Below are 18,572 nucleotides of genomic sequence, written 5' to 3'. Positions count from 1 at the left end.
TTGGCAGTCTCTGAGCATGTGAACGTAGCCGCTCCTCTTGCCTTCTCATTCGCTGCCTAATGAATAAATGCAAAATGCTCTTTATTGTTTTAGTGTTTATTTTTTTTGTAGAATTGAATGACATCGCTAATTGAAATTACACTACAGAATCCAATGTGCAATTAAAAGGAGAACAAAAATGAAGTATCCTTTTATGTGTTGTTATAAAACAGGGGAAACCTTGCCAGAGGATGGATTTATGTGGGAAATGCATTGCATAAACAATCTGAGCGTTCAAATTCTCTTTAAAATCCAATGAGGCTCACCTAACTTGAGATGCATTATTCATTGGCCTGCATATTCAAGGCAAGGTCTGTCATTTCAGCCAACACCAGTGTGTTCTCCTGCTATGGCAATCATTTATTTGGGAGTTTATTAGATGGTATCCATATAAACGCCTGTGTGCTTTAGCTGGACTCACTCCAGACCGGGATGCTCCCAGGAACACTCCACTCCTCAAACAATGAGTCTTTAATGAGTAGTTCAGTTCAGGTGAAGGAGAGATACAGCAATGCAATATGATACCTGTGACAGTTCATTTAGTGCGCCATCGATAATTAATATACTAAAGTCTCTTTTATCTGTCTTTATTAAAACCCTTTTTTCCTTATTTTGGCTTTCTTAGATATTTGACAGGAGAGACAGAGGAAAAGGCTTAGAGAGGGAAGCAGATATGATGTGATTGTTGGCACTCTGGAATCAAAGTTGCACGTCACTGATGTTATATGCCTGATTGATCACTGGCTCACCTGGACATGCTGGACATACTTCTTGAAATAAAACGTCATTGACACTCAGCTTTAAGGTTAAATCTGATTTTGAAACATTTGAATCATGAACCATTTGTAAAGAATGCAGGAATGTAAAGAATGCCATTGATTTAATTTGGCATTAGTGCTTGCTTGCCATTAGAGCACTGTGATACGCCTGGAAGGATACTGCTGATTCACTGTAGAACCTCACTGTTAAGTAATCTTGTAGTGCTGTATAATGGCCACAAGAGAGAGCTCAGTGCTCTCTCTTACTGCAAAGCAAGCTGGTGTGTTTGTGTTTGAGTGAGTGCATGCATAAATGTTCCCCAGGGAAATGTTGATGGGGAAGACAAAAAGGGAACATGTAAAGTACTTTGCTGAAGGCACCTTAACATAGCTGTATGTGCTGTATAAATAAGCTGCTTTCAAAACTATAATTCATACCATCTGTATTATACACAGGGTTCTACTGTTACTTTCCTGGCTGGTATATTCTAAACCACAAATAAACACACATATTCATATGCACATGTCTGACACGCAAACAAAATTGTAGAAACAGTGTGTTGGCCTTATCCATGACAAGTATTCGCAAAGGCAATTATTTATTGATCCCACATAATTGGGTGTTGCCTCCAGCACATTTGAGAGTATATATGTTCCTGTTACTCCCAATGTGTGGTGGCTTTTAGCGTTCTATTTTTAGCTGCCTATTCAATGACTGAAATGTGCAAACACGGGGAGAAATGGCCCTGCCTGAGGGCTGCAGCCCCCCAACCCCCAGCCTTCGCTCAGCCATGAAGAGTTCAGCCAAAGGGGTGTATGTGTATGTGTATGTGTGTGTAGAGGCTAGGGCCATATGAATGGATGCATTGAAAATGAAAATACCTCTGGCTATTACAGCTGCTTGACCTGTGGGTCTCTTTGGGCGCACAGCTGTTGTGAAGTCTTTGTGTCTGTGTGGTTTATCAGGGAATGAGGAACATTGCAGTGTCTTGTCAGTGCAGGTCAAGCTCACGCTGTCTCTTGACTGACTGGTAGTAGCCTTACACTGTGTATGAGTGAAGACAGGAAAAAGTGCCCTGGGTAAAAACAGCATGCGTCTGTTACTACCACTGATCTCACACTGAGATCAACTATGATTAGATTTGTCATTGAACTTTGAAGATCCATACAATCATTCATAAAATACTCTGCCAGAAAGGTTATGTTGGATTGTGCATGCAGAACAAAGACCAGAATACTGCTGTTGTTTTAGTGTTTAAATATTTCATTCTAACTAGTTCCAGTGTGCAAATCAAATCAAATCCAAATGTCAGAGCCTAGATCTATTCATGTGTGAGTTTGCTGTGTTTCTACATGTTGAATGCTATTTGGTATTCACTGATGAGATAAAAGAGCTTGACATGTGCAGTTCAAGTGCTGCGAGAGCAGTTAATTATTATTGGCAGACTGAAGAGGTGCACGGTAACTGACTCTATGTTAATTGGTGTTGCTAGGGATAATACAGTATGTAGGTCATTGCAATTGTGTAGATGCAGTTATCTGTGATGGTTATGTTTGGCAGAGAGGTGGGTTGCAGCAAATATCTGTGCAACATGTACCATTCTGAGATTTATTGAAAGAAAGCAATTTGTTGAGGGAAATAGATTAGGTAATGTAGCACACATGACTCTCAGCATTCAGGTAGAGGAGGTGTGTCTGGAAGGTCTCAGCACATGACCTGCAGATCACTGCAGAGCTCTCACCGTGACCTCAGTTAAAGAGACAGTCATGGCCTCTTTGGCAGCGCTCCTCTGGGACACATAAAGCTAAATTTGTGGCCTCCCTGCTTCCATTGTGTGTCAGCACAGTTATAGCCCATCTGTAACATTGATAGCAGGTCATAAAGGCGTCATGTGTCGATATCATGTAGGCCAGTACATGCGGCCTGATGTACCGGTGTTACAAAGCTTTTTTGTCTTACTTTAGAAATATACCTGAAATAATTGGTTGCCTGGAAATGACCTTTGGGTGGTGGCCACACCCTCATGTAGCAGTGGGACTACAGCCACCGTCAGCCACCGCCCTGTTTTTAACAAAATGCCTTTAGTGAAAGTCTGTGATGCTGATCGTTTGTAATGTATCACCCGCAAATGTCTGTACATTCAATCACTGCTTTTCTTCTCAATCAACCCAAACGGAGCTGGAATAGAAGGGTGTAACATGTGCAGCAGCTCACACTCCCGTCCAGTTCTGACCCCTTCAGCAATGAAGCGGCTTATCTAACCCATAAATGCTGCCCCGAGGATCAAACCCTGAGCACGTCATGGTGGGAACATACTCTGTCTTCTGCACCACCTGGATGTCTTGTTAAATGGTTGATGTTGATTTTCATACGTTTGTAAAGATTTGACGTGGTGCCCGTGGTGCGCCTGCTACAGGTCGGCCTCTGTCATAAAGTTACGGCCACGTTTGCTCTCTCAGCAGCTATCACAAAGTGGAAGTAGTCTCACCCTGTGCTCCCGGCCACATTGTGTAAGAGAGATCAGCAGTTGTGGCTGTCCACAATTCCATCCTGGTGTGGAAGGATGGCATGGTTTTTAATTGAACTGCTATAGTCAGTAATTGTGTAGACCAACATAGTTCAAGCAACTTCAGTATACAGCTAAACTAAACTAGAAATACACATCTGTTCAGTTTTATTTGTTTCAAAGCTCAGTGGAAAGAAAAAAAACTGTGAGCTATAGAACAACCAGCAGTGGGTGAGGCAGCATTCACTGCCTGCCCACACTAATAACAGTAATGCACTGACTCAGCACTGGGACTGTAAAGGCGGGGAGTCGGGGGGCTGCGGTAGCTGCTGGCTGCCCTACTGGCTGTCTGGCCTGTCAATCATTGGCAAGCTCTTAGTCCTCTCAGACCCACTTAGATATCACATTTAAGTTGCTTACTATTAGAGAGACAAGACTGGTCATCCCTAATAGGCCCGAGTAGGACTCAGATTACACTGTGCTGAGAGCAGAGGACAAGTATATCATGTAGATTACAGTTTATTATATAGTAAGTGATTCACATGTAAAGAAATCACACGATACAGATAAAACCATATGGGAAGATAAGGTGAGGGAGAGCATGTAGTTGAGCTTTTGCACTGTGTGTGTGTGTGTGTGTGTGTGTGTGTGTGTGTGTGTGTTTGTGTGTGTGTGTGTGTGCATGAGTGTAGTGATCAGGGTTCCTGTCTGCTCCTGGATTTATGAGGCTAATGTTGTGGTGAGCTGGCTGCTGGGGCTGCAGTGTGGAGCAGATAAAGGGCTGGCGTTGCAACACACTTAAAACGTCCATCTCCTTGATTCGTTCTTAGCCAGCAGATGGAAAATATTTCAATTCTTTTTCCAATTTATCTTATCATCATGGATTAGCTTCAATACATTACCTACTGTATACAGTGCCTTCATTAAGAGTCATATCTGAAATGAATAGACACACCTGCTTCCTGCTGTAGCTGTTTCCTATAAACAAGACTATAATGGTAATATAAGAAAATTCGCTAATAGAAACCGAGGAACAATTAAGCTCGAGCGAGACAACGCGCAAGGTTTAATTACATCAATGACACAAATGTGGCAAAAAATGACAATAAAAGATATGAACCCACTCAACCTTTCAGTATTATCAAAGGCTGCTGTATCTGTAAAAACATTTCATCATTCATCTCATACCAACATGAATGCTCTCTTATGAATCGGCAATATCGCTGTGGGGTGAAAATCCAAATATTGGATTTGTTGGATTGTTTTTATTTGTGGTTGTAAAAAAGGAATCTGATTATTCTCAGTGCCTCGAAATTTGACATCTGAGAATTCAAAATATTTTCATCCAGCATCAGCGATATGCCTCACAGTTATCCTACAACAGCTTTACATAACACAGATATACAAATTCATTCATTCCACTACAGCTCATTGAAGGATTATAAAGGCCTGTTCGTCGTATTCATAATGTTTACTTCTCCATTGCAGGTTATGTGGGTATGCAACTTGTGCCGAAAACAACAAGAAATCCTCACCAAATCGGGGGCGTGGTTCTACGGCTCGGGGCCTGGTCAGGTGCGGGGCGTTTTTGAGGGCGGGCCGCAGGGGAAGAAGGCCAAACTGCAGGACCCGTCCCTGTACCCCCACCAGGGAGCCTCAGGGGACTTGACACCAGCGTCAGACAGAAGCAGACCTCACGGCGGGCTCCTGCCCAGACAGGCGTCCCTTGACAACGGGTCAGGGCTGAGGTACTCGGGACCCGACGACGCGCCCATAGACAGGTCAGTTCACTGCATGAAGCGACGAGTGTGAGTAGGTGGATTGGTGTGAAGGGATGAGAACACGTATACTGTACCACAGCATCTGTGGCTGTGCTAATATACAGATACATTTTCATTCTGAGACACATGGTAACCTCATTAGTGGTTTGGAATCATATTGGTCAGCTTGGACTCTGTTTAGAAGTGAAGATGCTTAATCCTTTAACATAACACTAACTGTACTGCATTGCTGATTTAACTACCTTGCTATTATTACATGACACAGAGGAAGGGGAGTGTGTATTATAATGATGGTTTAGTCATGGAAACAGGGAGGTTCAATCATGGGGCACCATGTACATGACACGATTAGGACCTGTTCTAAATTATGGCTAGTTGGAGAGTTCCCCCTGAAAAATATATCCATTCCTACTTTGTAAGCTGCATGAACATCTGGAATAAACAACAGGAATGTATTTGCAGAATTAAAGGCACACACCCGCTAAGTAAACGAGTCACCTTTTAGATTGTGTAAATTTTAAACGAAATTTTGTCTAAAAGCTTTTTGCATATCCCGAGCCTTTCATCATCAGCACTGAGATGTGGCCGTTGTAGCAGAGTGATGGACGGTCAATCAAACGCACCACAAATGTAGCTGCTTCTAGCAAGCCAGTCAATGCTCCATATAAAACAAGTCGTACATGGAGCCCATGAGGCCAATAAAGGAGACAAAGACACAGATACTGTATCTGGCACTAACTCAGCAATTCTAAAACAGTCATTCACCCACTCACACTGTCTCTCTAACACACACACACACACACACACACACACACACACACACACACACACACACACACCATAAATCACACAATGCTGCAATGGATAATATGCATACAAACGTAATATATGCACATGTTGACCGTTGTTAATTGTATTCACAAACGCTCATTCCTCGTGTGAATACATTTGTGAGTGAAAGGTGCTAGATTCCATTCATTGTCTCTACCGTTTACACACACTATATAGTTTTTTACATCAGGGAATTCTGTTGCGTCACTGGGAATGTTGGTAGCCCAGTTCAGACATCGTATCCCCTCGGAAAGATGCATTGGTAAGATGTTATTGGATGAGAAGGCTTAAAGGTGATGTAGAACATTATGTTCCATTTGTCATATGTTGCCGTTATCAAAATGGTGACGTTGATATTTTGCCGTGTGTGAAACCAGGACCAGAGCAGAGAGGCTGTACGCACTTAATGCCCCTTGTAAGTGGAACACTCAGATGCGGCAACTGATAACATCGACATGCTGTGCCCGTGAATTGCATTTTCTTGATGCTGGTGTGGAGCAATGTAGTTACTTTAATGTCCACATGGGGGCTCCTTCCTCTGTGAGTCTGGGAGGAAGAGAGACTGGCATTGGCGATCAGGCTGAGGATTTTTAATTTATTTATTTTTTTATATAAAATGCTTCCCTGTCCCTGTGTGTCCTTGTTCGCACCCTCTCACAGACATAAGATGGCTTGAAACTGGCACCTTTGTACTTAAGTTCAGCCCAAACCAAGACTAGATTTAGGATAGACTGATATGTGATAGATATAGAGAGTGATTATGACATTTTGCAGTTGCTGGTTTGTTTCCTAGATGGTTGTTAACATTACTTTTTCTTCACTTTTTGAAAACAAAGCTAAGACCTGACACGCCTGAACATAAAGCCAGTTTTGAATCCTCAGAAGGAATTGTTTACCTCATTTCTCTCTGCTGCGATAGCTGTGATATAAGGTTTTACATAACTCAGGCTCAGTTACAGCAAGTAGCCCACAGACGAGCAGATGTCTGTGTCTCTCTGCTGGTCCTCCCTGTCCACCTGTGCAGACTTCCTGATGGGAAGATGGGAAGTGTGGGCTGCATGTTGCGTCATCCTGTGGAGAGAAAGCCCAGTGGGTCGCCTAAATATCCAAAGGGGGAGCAGAGTTGCACTGATTCATCCCTGAGCCATGCAGTGAATACCTACATAGTGTACACGCCTGCACACACACACACACACACACACACACACACACACACACACACACACACACACACACACGCGCGTGCGCAAACACCAGAGAGAAGCAGTAGGAAAGGAGACATAATTCACTGTCTCCTACTCAACTGTCCCTGTTCCTATTCTATGCTGACCTTGTATAGGTGTACTTTAATGGGCCACATCCCCCTCGTGTCTCGTGCAGGGACATGCTAGCATACTCACACCACAGACCACAGTGTGTTTGGAGACACAACTCATTAGTTCAGTGTCCTCTCTCTGCCACTGCAACCTTGTGTTAACTTCATTTCACATGGCAACCAGTGGAAATGGGAAAGGACCAGAGAAAGTTGTGCTAATTGCCTCTTTTGCAGTGAAAGTCAACATATCCCAACGTATCATATTGTGAACTCTTTCAGTTCGTGTTTGCCTATTCTGGATTCACAGTGTACAGTAGCACAATAAAGGGTTTAACATCACCTGTAACTGTATGTTGTATTCCAATCTGCAGTAAACCATCGAAGAATAATGCGGCAGAACATTTTGTATCTCTGCACAACAGCAGTACATTATCCATCTTCCTGCTTTAAGGTGGTTTTAATGGATGATCAGACTGACTATAGATTGGATTATAGATCAGACTGCTCCGAGCATTCAGTCAGCCAGTCACTTTCTGTTCCAGTCTAGGTCCTTGCCTTTGTATATTAATTGATTGCATGGCTTGAGAGGTGGAGATGGTACCGGTAAATGATTGTCACTTTGGCATTGCCTCCATTCACAGAGACACAACAGGAAACTGGCTGTCAGAAAATGTCACAGGATAATGCTAATGATGGATAGCAGAGAGTCCATAAATAGAACTCCCACCGCATAAGCACCAAAACCCACTTTCATTAATCTTAAAGAATGTTTAAATTAACTCCTGGATCCATTCTGCTGAAGAAAGGAGGAGAACAACTGGCAGTCTATTTATAAGGAGAAATTACTTGCAAAGCTTTTTTCATTTATCTCGGTCTTGGAGTTGTAATTTGAATGAACACACAGATATGCTTGGACAGCTGCAGTGTTGGGTGAGGCTGATGAAACAACTAATGATTACACTTGGCGTAGAGCAATATCCACTATAGGAACCTCTTAGGTTCTATTGTGTTTCACTTCGGTCCAACCCAATCTATTGTACCGAAGCTTGGGTGAGTTCAGGTTCCACTTTGCAGGTTACAGTAGCCTAATGCATCTCAGTTTAGCCATGTACACCCAGGACAGGACAGGCCATGCTTGAGTGTCATGTGAATGATCAGCTAAAGGGATACGCAGTATGTTTAAGTGCTGAGTCTGAGTCTGAACATTGCCTTTGTCCATATATTGTACATTGATAGAGGATAGAATAGCTCCCTCTGTTCTCACTGGCCCACTTACTTGGTATGATACAAACAATAATCAAAAACTGAGCTTTCAGAGCTGTTCAGTAGATATGAGTTTGTCTTACTCAAAGCATTTCTATTTGGAACTTTGACAATGTTCAACACAAATTCCAAAATATACTACAACATGGACGTGAGATATATTACTGTACAGAAAAACCCAAAATGTGTTTAATTTGGACAGTAAAAGATTTATGTGGGGCCATGAGGTAGCTGCTCCATTTCTGTCTGTGTCTTTCTCTCACAACCTTGGAGGAAATTCTGGGCTGAAATGCCAGCTGTTTTTCCAGCGTCCTGATCATCCACTAAGTGCCTAAGCATTTGGCACAATTGTAAAAGTTACTGTCAAAATCAAAGCAATAAAAAGAGACAGAATATGCTGACAAGTTGATTAATGTGGCCATCATAAAGACCACAACAAGTAAGCTTTCCACTGAGCTTTATCTTGTATTTTTATACCCATCTCATGCAACATGTAGAAAACTCTTGAATCATATCCAAGAAATTAATCTCAGTTCAATCAATTCAATTACTTATGAAATGAATTAAATCAAATATTGAAAATTGTCAATTTAACTGATGCACAAGTTCTTAAATTATGGTAAATTATTACAGTAAAAGTAGGACACAGCAAATTCAATAAATGACTTGACTTGACTTGAGTTGAATTAACGTAGCGAGCGATTTCGCACTTTTCCTCTATGATTTCAATTGCCAATTTGTTTTTCCCTCTGAAAGACATTTACTGTCCTAACATTTTATGTCTGTATGCATGTAGTTGGTGAGGTTTGTGGACATTACAGCAACATTAGCCACATGGCGGTGTGATACTTTGTAATTGCCAGATAAACAAATTCATCAAGTTCTTGTAATTGAAACCTAGAGATTTCAGCAAATACATGAGCAAATCAAAGTTAGAAGTGGTTGCATTGAAGTAAAACAACTCAGCATCAGGAGGAATTAGAATGTTGGCAGGGATGTGATGACTCTGATGAGGGGAGAGTGTACTTTGGTGGTTTGTAGCAGAAAAAGGTTTGTGTCCTAACCTTATGTGGCGTATACATATATACATATAAGACAACATTGTTATCAAAGCTGTTCCTGATATTTTCTCCAACCTATTCACATACACAAGGTGGAGAAAATCAATAAACCTCCCTGAATCCTCTCTGACACTAAAGGAACATTCACCTTCACAAAGGCAGGAGTTTTATTTGTATTGGATTGTAGAAGTGTATCTAATAAAGTGTCCACTAAATGTATATGAAGGCCTTTGTGAAAATAGAGGGCGATGCACAAAATCATAAACTGACCTCTATGAGATCAGTTTGTGTTGCAGTTGAATCATTATTTACTAAAACGCCACTAGAATGTGTTTGTGTAAGTTTTTTATTTTTTTTTTTAATTATTTTTTTTTACCAAATTCAACCATGCCACAATGAAAGTTTTAGTTTTCGAACGTATAGTGATAGAGGTCACTTCTGGCTGCACACATTTAGATCTAATTTCACAAAAGTGCACATTTATTTCTCACAATTATTTCCACAAGGCAGAACATGGACTTAATATCTTTTAATATTGAACTGAAAATACTTTGCAAATGATCAGGAGCATCCATAGGTTCATATTGGTTGCTTGTTCACCTTTGATGATGCTGTAAAATAATTTGATCTTTTGAGGAAATACCCTCACCCTCATTTGTCCAGAGGTTATGCTGATGTTCCATTTAAAGCCAAGCTAAAGCAGAAGCCCGTGAGGAACCCCCTGTGTGCGCGCGCTTGTGTGTGTGTGTGTTTGTGTGTGTGTGTGTGTGTGTGTGTGTGTGCGCACCTGCTCCGCACAAACAGCCTCTCTCTTTCTCTCAAAGGTAGTAGGATTGTCCTTCTTTTATTGCTGATGGGGAGCTGATGGTCTGCAGCCAGATATGAGAAAATAGGGAAGAAGGAGAAGAAGAAGTAAAAAAAAAAAACACTGACGACAGCAGTCGCTCGTCCGTGTATTTGTATTGCGAGCTTTCTGCTGCTGTGCGCGTCCCGAAGAGAGAGAGAGAGAGAGAGAGAGAGAGAGAGAGAGAGAGAGAGAGAGAGAGAGAGAGAGAGAGAGAGAGAATGGAGAGATATGGCAAAGAGTGTGCGCGATTGCATCTCAGCCTGTAGTGTGTAAGTGCGTGCGTGCGTGCGTGTGTGTATGCTGTTCACAGGAGATGGGGAATATGAGTTGAATGTGAGGCAGCAGCTGATGCGCCGGTGAGGGATGTTGCTGCTGCTGCTGCCGCTGCTGCTGCTGCCGCCGCCGCTGCTGGCTGCCGTTTAAGATGCTTCCCCGCTTCTTCTTCTTCTTCTTCCCCCCGGGCGCTCCTTTACCTCTTCCCCCACACCGAGAAGAGATTTCGGCTACCATGAGAAGAAAAGGATCGGCACCGGCACCGTCACTGCCTCCCCTCTCTCGGTTCGACTCCGAAGCGTTATGACCGAAGGATCCCGGCCGGAATGCGTCTCGTTTAAGGACACTTCTTACCAGGGGCGACTGGAGAAATATGGAACTTGATCGGCGTCTTTTTTGCTTTTAACGCGCCCCGGAGGATAATAATAAGAACATACTGAGGAGGTGTATGCATGTGTGGAGGGGGGCGTCCGGAGAGAGCTCAGGCTGTAGGATGTACTGGCGGTGAGAGGGGAAAGAGTGAGCATTTACTGAGGATAAAAGCAAACGGAGGGGGAAAATGCAGTTTGAGACATTGCGTCAGTTCTGTAGCTCGGTTTTATCACATTTCAACGGGGCTTTCTCGGCGCCTCAGAACATCTTGCAGACGGAGCTGTTCGAGCAGGCGTTGAGCAACATCGGGTGAGTGATTCCTTTGTAAAGAAATGCCCTGATTTATGAGGAAGGGCTTCCCTGTCGGTGTGTCAAACGAGTATTGGGGGGAGGTGGGGGGGTTGTTGCGTTTATCGATCGGCAGCCAGCCTGCGTAATAACAACCTATAGTACTGTTGCTGCTGCAGATATTTCCTGGCTGGATGATGGGTACGATCAAGGGACTCTGCCGCGGTTTGCGTGTGCGTGTACGTGTGTACGTGTGTGTGTGTCAAGTAGGCTATGTATGTGCTCGCGCATGTCAGTGTGTGTGTGTGTGTGCGTGTGTGTGCGCGCGCATGACCATGCCGAGGTGTGACTGCGCGCGCGCGTGGCTACGTAGACGTGCGCTCGTGCACTCATGTCCCAGCGCACCTCTGCTGCAGCGCGTGCTGCCGCCGCCGCCGCCGCCGTTGCTGCTGATGCTGATGCCGCTGCGCCCGAGGAGAACACGCGAGGATGAGGAGGATCTATGTAAATTCCGGGGAGACCAGAGATAGGAATGACGACTACCCCTTAATGCCCCCCCATCCTCCCACCAACCCCCCAACACGCCCACACACACCATATACCCCCCCCCCCCCCCCCAGATATACATATATATATTGTAAATATGTATATGTATATAGGCTATAAGCCTATACAGCAAGAAAATTCAATTATTATATACAATTTAAGGAAAAAATTCAATTATAGTCAAGTATTGTATAACATTTAAATTATAGCAAAATGTAATATTTTACTGGCCTGTAGCCACAGTGTTATGGGGTTACTGTATTTGTTCGATTTGCTTGAGAAGAGATGCTTGTGTGGTGTGTTTGTGTCAGGGAGAGAGAGAGAGAGTGAGAGAGAGTGTGTTTGAGAGAGAGCGAGAGAGGGAGAGGGAGAGAGAGAGAGAGAGAGAGAGAGAGAGATTGAATCTCACTTAGATGCATTGGAGCATGATGATTAGTCTGCTAAATGCTCCATTCCCCCATGGAGAGGTGCCTGGTCATCTGGCCAGGCATGGCTGTCACACACACACACACACACACACACGACACATACTGCAGAAAGGCTTTAAACTTACAAACAGACCCACTTTCTGACTGCTAAGCCATAACCATGAAGGCATCATTTTTTTGCTCTAGAGGCAGGAGGCCCATTTCTACACAGCGTGCACTGTCTGTCTCTGGGGACCGCAAGTCTTTCCCTCTTGTCCCCCCGACCCACCCTCAGCAATAATTTACAGCATTGCTGGGCTCTCTGCCACCTCACATTACATGGCCAGAACACTCAGCCATTGGAAGAGCTGGACAGGGGGCTCTGTGCCTGGAAATTGTGATCCAGCAATCATCATATCTGACTGATTAAATTGAACTTATTTTCCATCACTTTCCTTTTTTCTCCTCTGCAAATTCCTGCAGGAGGGGCAGTTTCTGAAAACTAACCGGTAGGATGAACCAGTAGAATTTCGCCAGTGACTGTCAAAACTCAAAAACTCAATCATTACTTGCAGTTGTGTGACAGATTTAATGACAGGGAAAGTGAAGCAATATTTTATTTTCAGGACCTTGAGGCTACTGTCATCCGCTATGCACACACATTCCATACACAAAAACAACACAACCCTCTGTAAACCAGTGTGTGCTGTTATCAGTGACTGGCCAGCTTGGTCCTCCATCCAATCAGGGTTGCCCCCGCCTCCCCCACCCTCTCTCTCTCTACTTTCTTTCACTCTGTTTTTCTTTCTTGTCCAGGTCAAGCCTGCTAATGGGCTGTATGCTTTTAGATCCAGCCTCCATGTATTATGCATATGCGTCAGCAGAGGTCCTAATGGTGTGTGGGGATCTGTTCTTGGAAGACCTGAATGGTTCTGAGCTGAGGGGTCACTACATATAAACTGCAACTGTACTAACTCTCTCTGCCAACCCGTCTACACACAGATTCGCGCTCACACGCACGCACACACACACCCTCCCCCCTATCAACCCCACTAACTACAGGGCTTGCTTCCATGAAACACCTGACCAAAGTATGTCTGATATCGGCCTGGTACATTTAAGTGATAGAAGAGCTATTATTGAGTTTGTGGTGCACATCTTATAGTCTTTTCCCAGATGAGCCTTTGGTGTGTGTGTGATACAGAATAATCGGGATATGAAAAGCTACATTTGATTTTCTGCGGCACTGTTTAGGCGGAGTGCATTGAAAGCAGCATTGTGTTTCAAATCCAGCACTTTTGATAAACAGATATTGCCGGCATTAAATGATTCCAAACTGGCCATGCAATCTTTGGGTGTGCTTGCAGTGAGTCATCCTTATGCTGTTTACTTCGGCCCATAGTCTCATATACTGTCTTCTTGCAGCGACAGCATATTTACAGCCGTGCACTTCTGAATTTTATGGTTTAAGTGTGTGGCACTGTACAGTCAAATTCAGGAGGCCAGCTTGTTTTCACCACCGTCAGTTGTAAACGGAGCATTTATCTGAGACAGAAATCCTGCAGGATTTTACTTTGTCTCATACGTAACCCAAGTCTTCCCTTGTCCTCTCACATAATGATCAGGTATAACGTTTGATCAATAATGATCATGTGTCCCACCAGTATGTTAAACCTATCGTTAGCCTTACCTAATAGGAAAAGGGGAGGAAGGGAAAGCCTGTGTTACCAGATGAGCTGATATGAATGATAGCAGTGTAGATTAAGGTACGTGTAGGATTTAGAGATTGAAGAATGAAGTACATATTTGACAACAATTGCCTCTATTTGTTTTAGGTATACTAAACTTTCTACATTGTATAGCATCTAGATGACATATTGACTGATTTCCACATATTTTTGCAGTTGTCATCTGTTTATCATGCTAAGAAATGGTGTACTGTTCATGTTTATGGAAGTCACCATTATAATAACCTATATAATTATTGACAGATGTTCTTTTGAATGGGAATATGCCTATGTTAGATTAAATAACACAAATATTGACATGTTTCAATTACATTCGGCCCAGTGGACACTTGGACTTCTATCACAAGACACTCTTATGTCTTTGTTCCTAGTTTTGCACAAATATGGCCGTATAATTATATGTTCAGGGTATGTAAAGTGGTAAAGTGGTTTTCTTGAAGATTAAAGAATTGTACTAACTTCACCTGCATGTACAGCAGATCCTGCATGTTTAGGTTCAGTCTGCCGTGCACATTTTACAAACAGCCTGTTTGAGCAGAAGAATTATGCATTTTAGAATTGAGTGGAGCTCAGTGGAGAGGGAGAGACACACACACACACACACACACACACACATGCAAAGAAAAACTTAAAGTACCAGGAGGAGGCAAGAACACCCAGGCATCAGTCTCCATGGCGACAGAGCTGTGGATGAGGCAGACGTGGAAGGCTGCAGCTTGTGGGACTCTGAACCCCCGGAGCCCCAGATTCATGTTGATGTGACAGAACTGGGGGAAAGGAGGGGAGGAATATAAGAGGGAAGGAGCAGGAGAGGAGGAACAGACTGCAGACCTAGAAACAACACCAGACAAGGACATGAATTCATAACTTTCATCTCCTCGCCTCTGCCCAGTTCTTGACGCACATTTTGATGTATAGGTATATAATAGGCATTCAATAGTTGTTGCCCACACTTCATAAGTCGGCTACCTGCATATTCTGTTTCCGAAAATGGCCTTCTTACTATTCCCTCAGTCACACATTAGTGCTTTGCGGATGCCAACATCAAGCTGACTGAGCTGTTCCACTGGAGGTATTGGAATTGAAATGCCTTGCTCAAGGGGACTTCAAAAGTAGATGACAAGGGAGGGTAGAGCATTAGACATTCTTTATCTCTATCCACTGTATATTTAAGCAGCCAAACGTTTGGTTCTAAACTTTTCTGCCCTCTAGGCTCTACCCCGTCTTTTTTATCAGCGCTGCGAGTACTAAACAGTAGTCTTGAGGTTGTAAGTGTAGGATTCCATTCTCAGTATTTGTTTTGCAGCCCCCTCCGCACATCCCATCACACCTCGCCCACGCTTGGTCTACCCTGGTGCCCTATGGTGTTGTACCCCAGTGTTGGCGGCATTCAGCAGCTGTAATTAAGCCGGTCCTTTATTGGTTTTGTCCTCACCAAGGGAGATGTGTGCAGGAGGAAGGAAGGCCCTAGTTTATTGCCTGGGTTTCTAACAGAGGGGTTATTATGATTGCACACTGGAGAGGGAAAGCAAAGCAGTGGATAGCATAAGAGAGAGCAAGAGGGAGATGAAGTGGACAGTTGGAATGATAGCAACACAGAGGAAAAGTGGGTGACTAGTGAGAGACATAGACGCAGAATCAGTATGCTTAACTCTTCTGTATTTCTCAGGTCTCACCAAATCACACCTTAGCATCAGAGAGAGGATAGAGGGAGAACTGGTAGCTAACGAGGGGTTTCTGCAGCCCAATAAGCAGCGGCATGTCCCCACCGCCAGGCCACTGCTGGGAAGTGAATTCGCCTTTTGCTCCTGTTCGGTTCCAGGCCAGCCCAGCACAGTAAAGCTTGATGTACACGTGATGTCAAAGAGTGAAATGTACTGTACAGCATGTGTAGTGGCAACTGGGTGGTTCTTCTTAGCCTGGAACACAGCAGTGAAAGAGGACGAGGAAGGTTCAGTAAGTGCAACAAATGGTACTTTTCAACATGGAACACTGACATCTGTGCTCTGTTCGTGTTCATAGAGTGAGACTGATTCCCTCAAAGGTTGGATAGACACGTGCACACATGCATTTCTGTATGTAAGCGAGAGAGAGAGACTTTACATGTCTTTAATGGTTGAGCTACAGTTGCCATAGAGTAGCCCCAGTAAAACTACATTTTGGTTCAGTATTAAAAGCCACTTCCAACTCTGCCCCAGGTCCTTAAATTTGTGTTGTCTCCATCTTTCATTCTGCCTCCACTCACTGATGGACTAAAAGAGTGTGTACGTGAGTGTGTTTGTGTATGTGTATGAGACAAAGACTTGTGGGTGCTCTTATATGGCGATGTGTTTGAAGCCCAGTCCCGAGGAGGTCTCTTTTAAAAAGCCTCTTTTTTTTGCACCGACACAGATGTCTACTGCCATCTTGTTTTTAAATAGCAGAGAGAGAAGCAAAGCTGCATATGCTGCATGGATTGTGCTTTGCTTTCAACCATATGTCATGTTGTCTGATGCTATTTGTCAATGTCAGTTACCATTTACTCTGTAACAGCTTCTAGATGGGTTAAAGTCACATTTTATTCTTACTGTAAGGTCTTGGTCGTAGTTTGCAGTACACACATCATGTAGCCCAGACACTATTCTCAGTGGAGTCATTAAGTGAAAGCAAGGGCTCTGTACTAAAAATGACTTCACAGCTTCACAGCTTCATCTCTTTTACATCAGATTAGATTTATTGATGAAAATGGCTTTTAGGGTTAGACCTGTGTGAAGTCAAAAGGTTGAATTCCTTCTTCTTCCTCATATCCTGAATCCTTTTTCCGCGATTGAATTGAAGCCTCAAAAACATCACCTGACCAAATCTTTCATACTTACAGTCAGTGTTAAAAATAATAATACTAATAGCTCTGAATGGTTGATTGAAGAACATGTGCAGGTGACCATATCTTATCTGGGTGTCCCTTAGCTTTTCACTCTTCACAAGCAAAATACATCATTGACCTGAGAGCGCAACCTCTGCATGTATTGTTCAGTGAATGCAGGACAGACTGCCGCACCAGTACTCCTACCCAAATCCAAATCTATTTCATGCTTCAATTTATTCAATTACCAAAAATACACTTGAAGAGGCCGTGTGATAAAGCAATAATGAAACTTATTTTAAACATCTGTGTCTCTGCAGCCCATCGCTATCATCATCTGTCTCATCCCCAGCCTGTGCTCGAATCCTCTTTTGCATTACTGATGGTATTTTACAACCTCAAAGAGATTAATTATTTCCATATTTTGCAAACATTACACTGTGTGCTGCTCCCCTGTCTCCCTGCGCGCGTACAATTAGCTCCGTTCATTTGTGTTGCAAATGAACCGGCCCTAGCGGTGCTTGGCGGCCTCCCTGGGCTTCTCGTGCCACTCAGCAGAGAGGAGAACCCAGCCGAGGAGTGATCAAAAGCCTCCTTCTCAGGCAGGCAGATGCTGAGTAAACAGAGGGAGGAAAAAGTCCCTGTAACCGTCTAACTCCTGCTTCTGCTTCATTATTTTTGGAGTCTGCTGGCTGGCATTTGTGCAACCCCATGTAATATTCATTTAATTCCCAGTGTTTACTAGTTCATTAGGTTTTAGGATAGCAGTTGATCTGTTCTCCAGGGGTGGCTGGGAAGAGGAAAGAAGATGACTTTGAAGATTTGTTTCCCTTTTCACGGGCCGGGCTTCCTTCTCTTTTTTCCCGGGACGTCCTTCTTGATGTGATCTGATGTTATGGTGCATGCTCTTTCCATACATTCTGTGAGACGACCATGAACAGTCTGCCTCTTACTGAATGTTATATTATTCATCTTTCCTGTTCTTTTTTTGTCTATACTGGAAATATATTATGCAGGCTGTTTGAAATTTTGGCAAAGATTTTGTTGATCTTGTTGTTATCTTAATTCAACTGAAGTGCTAAATTACATGAATGTTTAGATATTGGAAATTCTCAAATTCGTTTAGAATTTTTGCAATACAATTACCTGAAATTGCTTGTTGATTGTTGTTTGTCCGTGTTACCCTATGACCCTCTGCTGTACTACTATGACGTGCAGCACTGTGAATTTATGGGTAGAAGAGCTTCTAAAAACTGAAATAGCTTGAGGTTCTTGATGCTCTTTATCTCTGGTTAAAGTGAAATGCTGTTGTAGATGAAACATTTTCGCAGACTGGGGCCCCTCTCAGCAGTTCAGCCTTCTGGCCCGGGGCATGTGGTAGAGACACTGTCCTATGCAATTACAATTAACTCACACAGCCCTTTGGTCTGGAGCTGGCTCGGCAAAGGTCTGACCATGGGTTCATTGATTGAGACGGTGGCTTGTCAATGCCATTGAACGCGTGAGAAAAGGTCTTTCTGCTGAGGGCAGGGACAGAGTGTGAGTGGCTTTTTCATCAGATGAAGAGAGATGAAGCTTTGTCAGAAAGCTTCGATTTATTTAGTGTTGGTAAACGCTGTGAACCACACTTGAGGAAAATAGAATTAAGCAGTTTCTTTGCATGGTGGTGGCTATTGTGAAGTAAATTTTCTCTT

At 43.3% G+C, this 18,572-nt stretch overlaps 1 protein-coding gene across 2 annotated transcripts in view; it reads left to right on the top strand.

Moving 5' to 3' along the window:
• rims2a (regulating synaptic membrane exocytosis 2a) overlaps positions 1 to 18,572 on the top strand; it is a 126,432-nt gene that overhangs the window by 29,815 nt on the left and 78,045 nt on the right. For both annotated transcript variants that reach the window (XM_076150535.1, XM_076150536.1), the window contains one exon: positions 4,793 to 5,085. In XM_076150535.1, coding sequence (XP_076006650.1) covers positions 4,793 to 5,085 — 293 coding nt within the window. The remainder of the gene's footprint in view (positions 1 to 4,792; positions 5,086 to 18,572) is intronic.

Source organism: Genypterus blacodes, unplaced genomic scaffold, assembly GCF_046128005.1.
Source record: "Genypterus blacodes isolate CSIRO-AG114 ecotype Tasmania unplaced genomic scaffold, CSIRO-AGI_Gbla_v1 ptg000052l_1, whole genome shotgun sequence".
Taxonomy (NCBI): Eukaryota; Metazoa; Chordata; class Actinopteri; order Ophidiiformes; family Ophidiidae; genus Genypterus; species Genypterus blacodes.
This window is presented reverse-complemented; position numbering and strand designations above follow the sequence as displayed.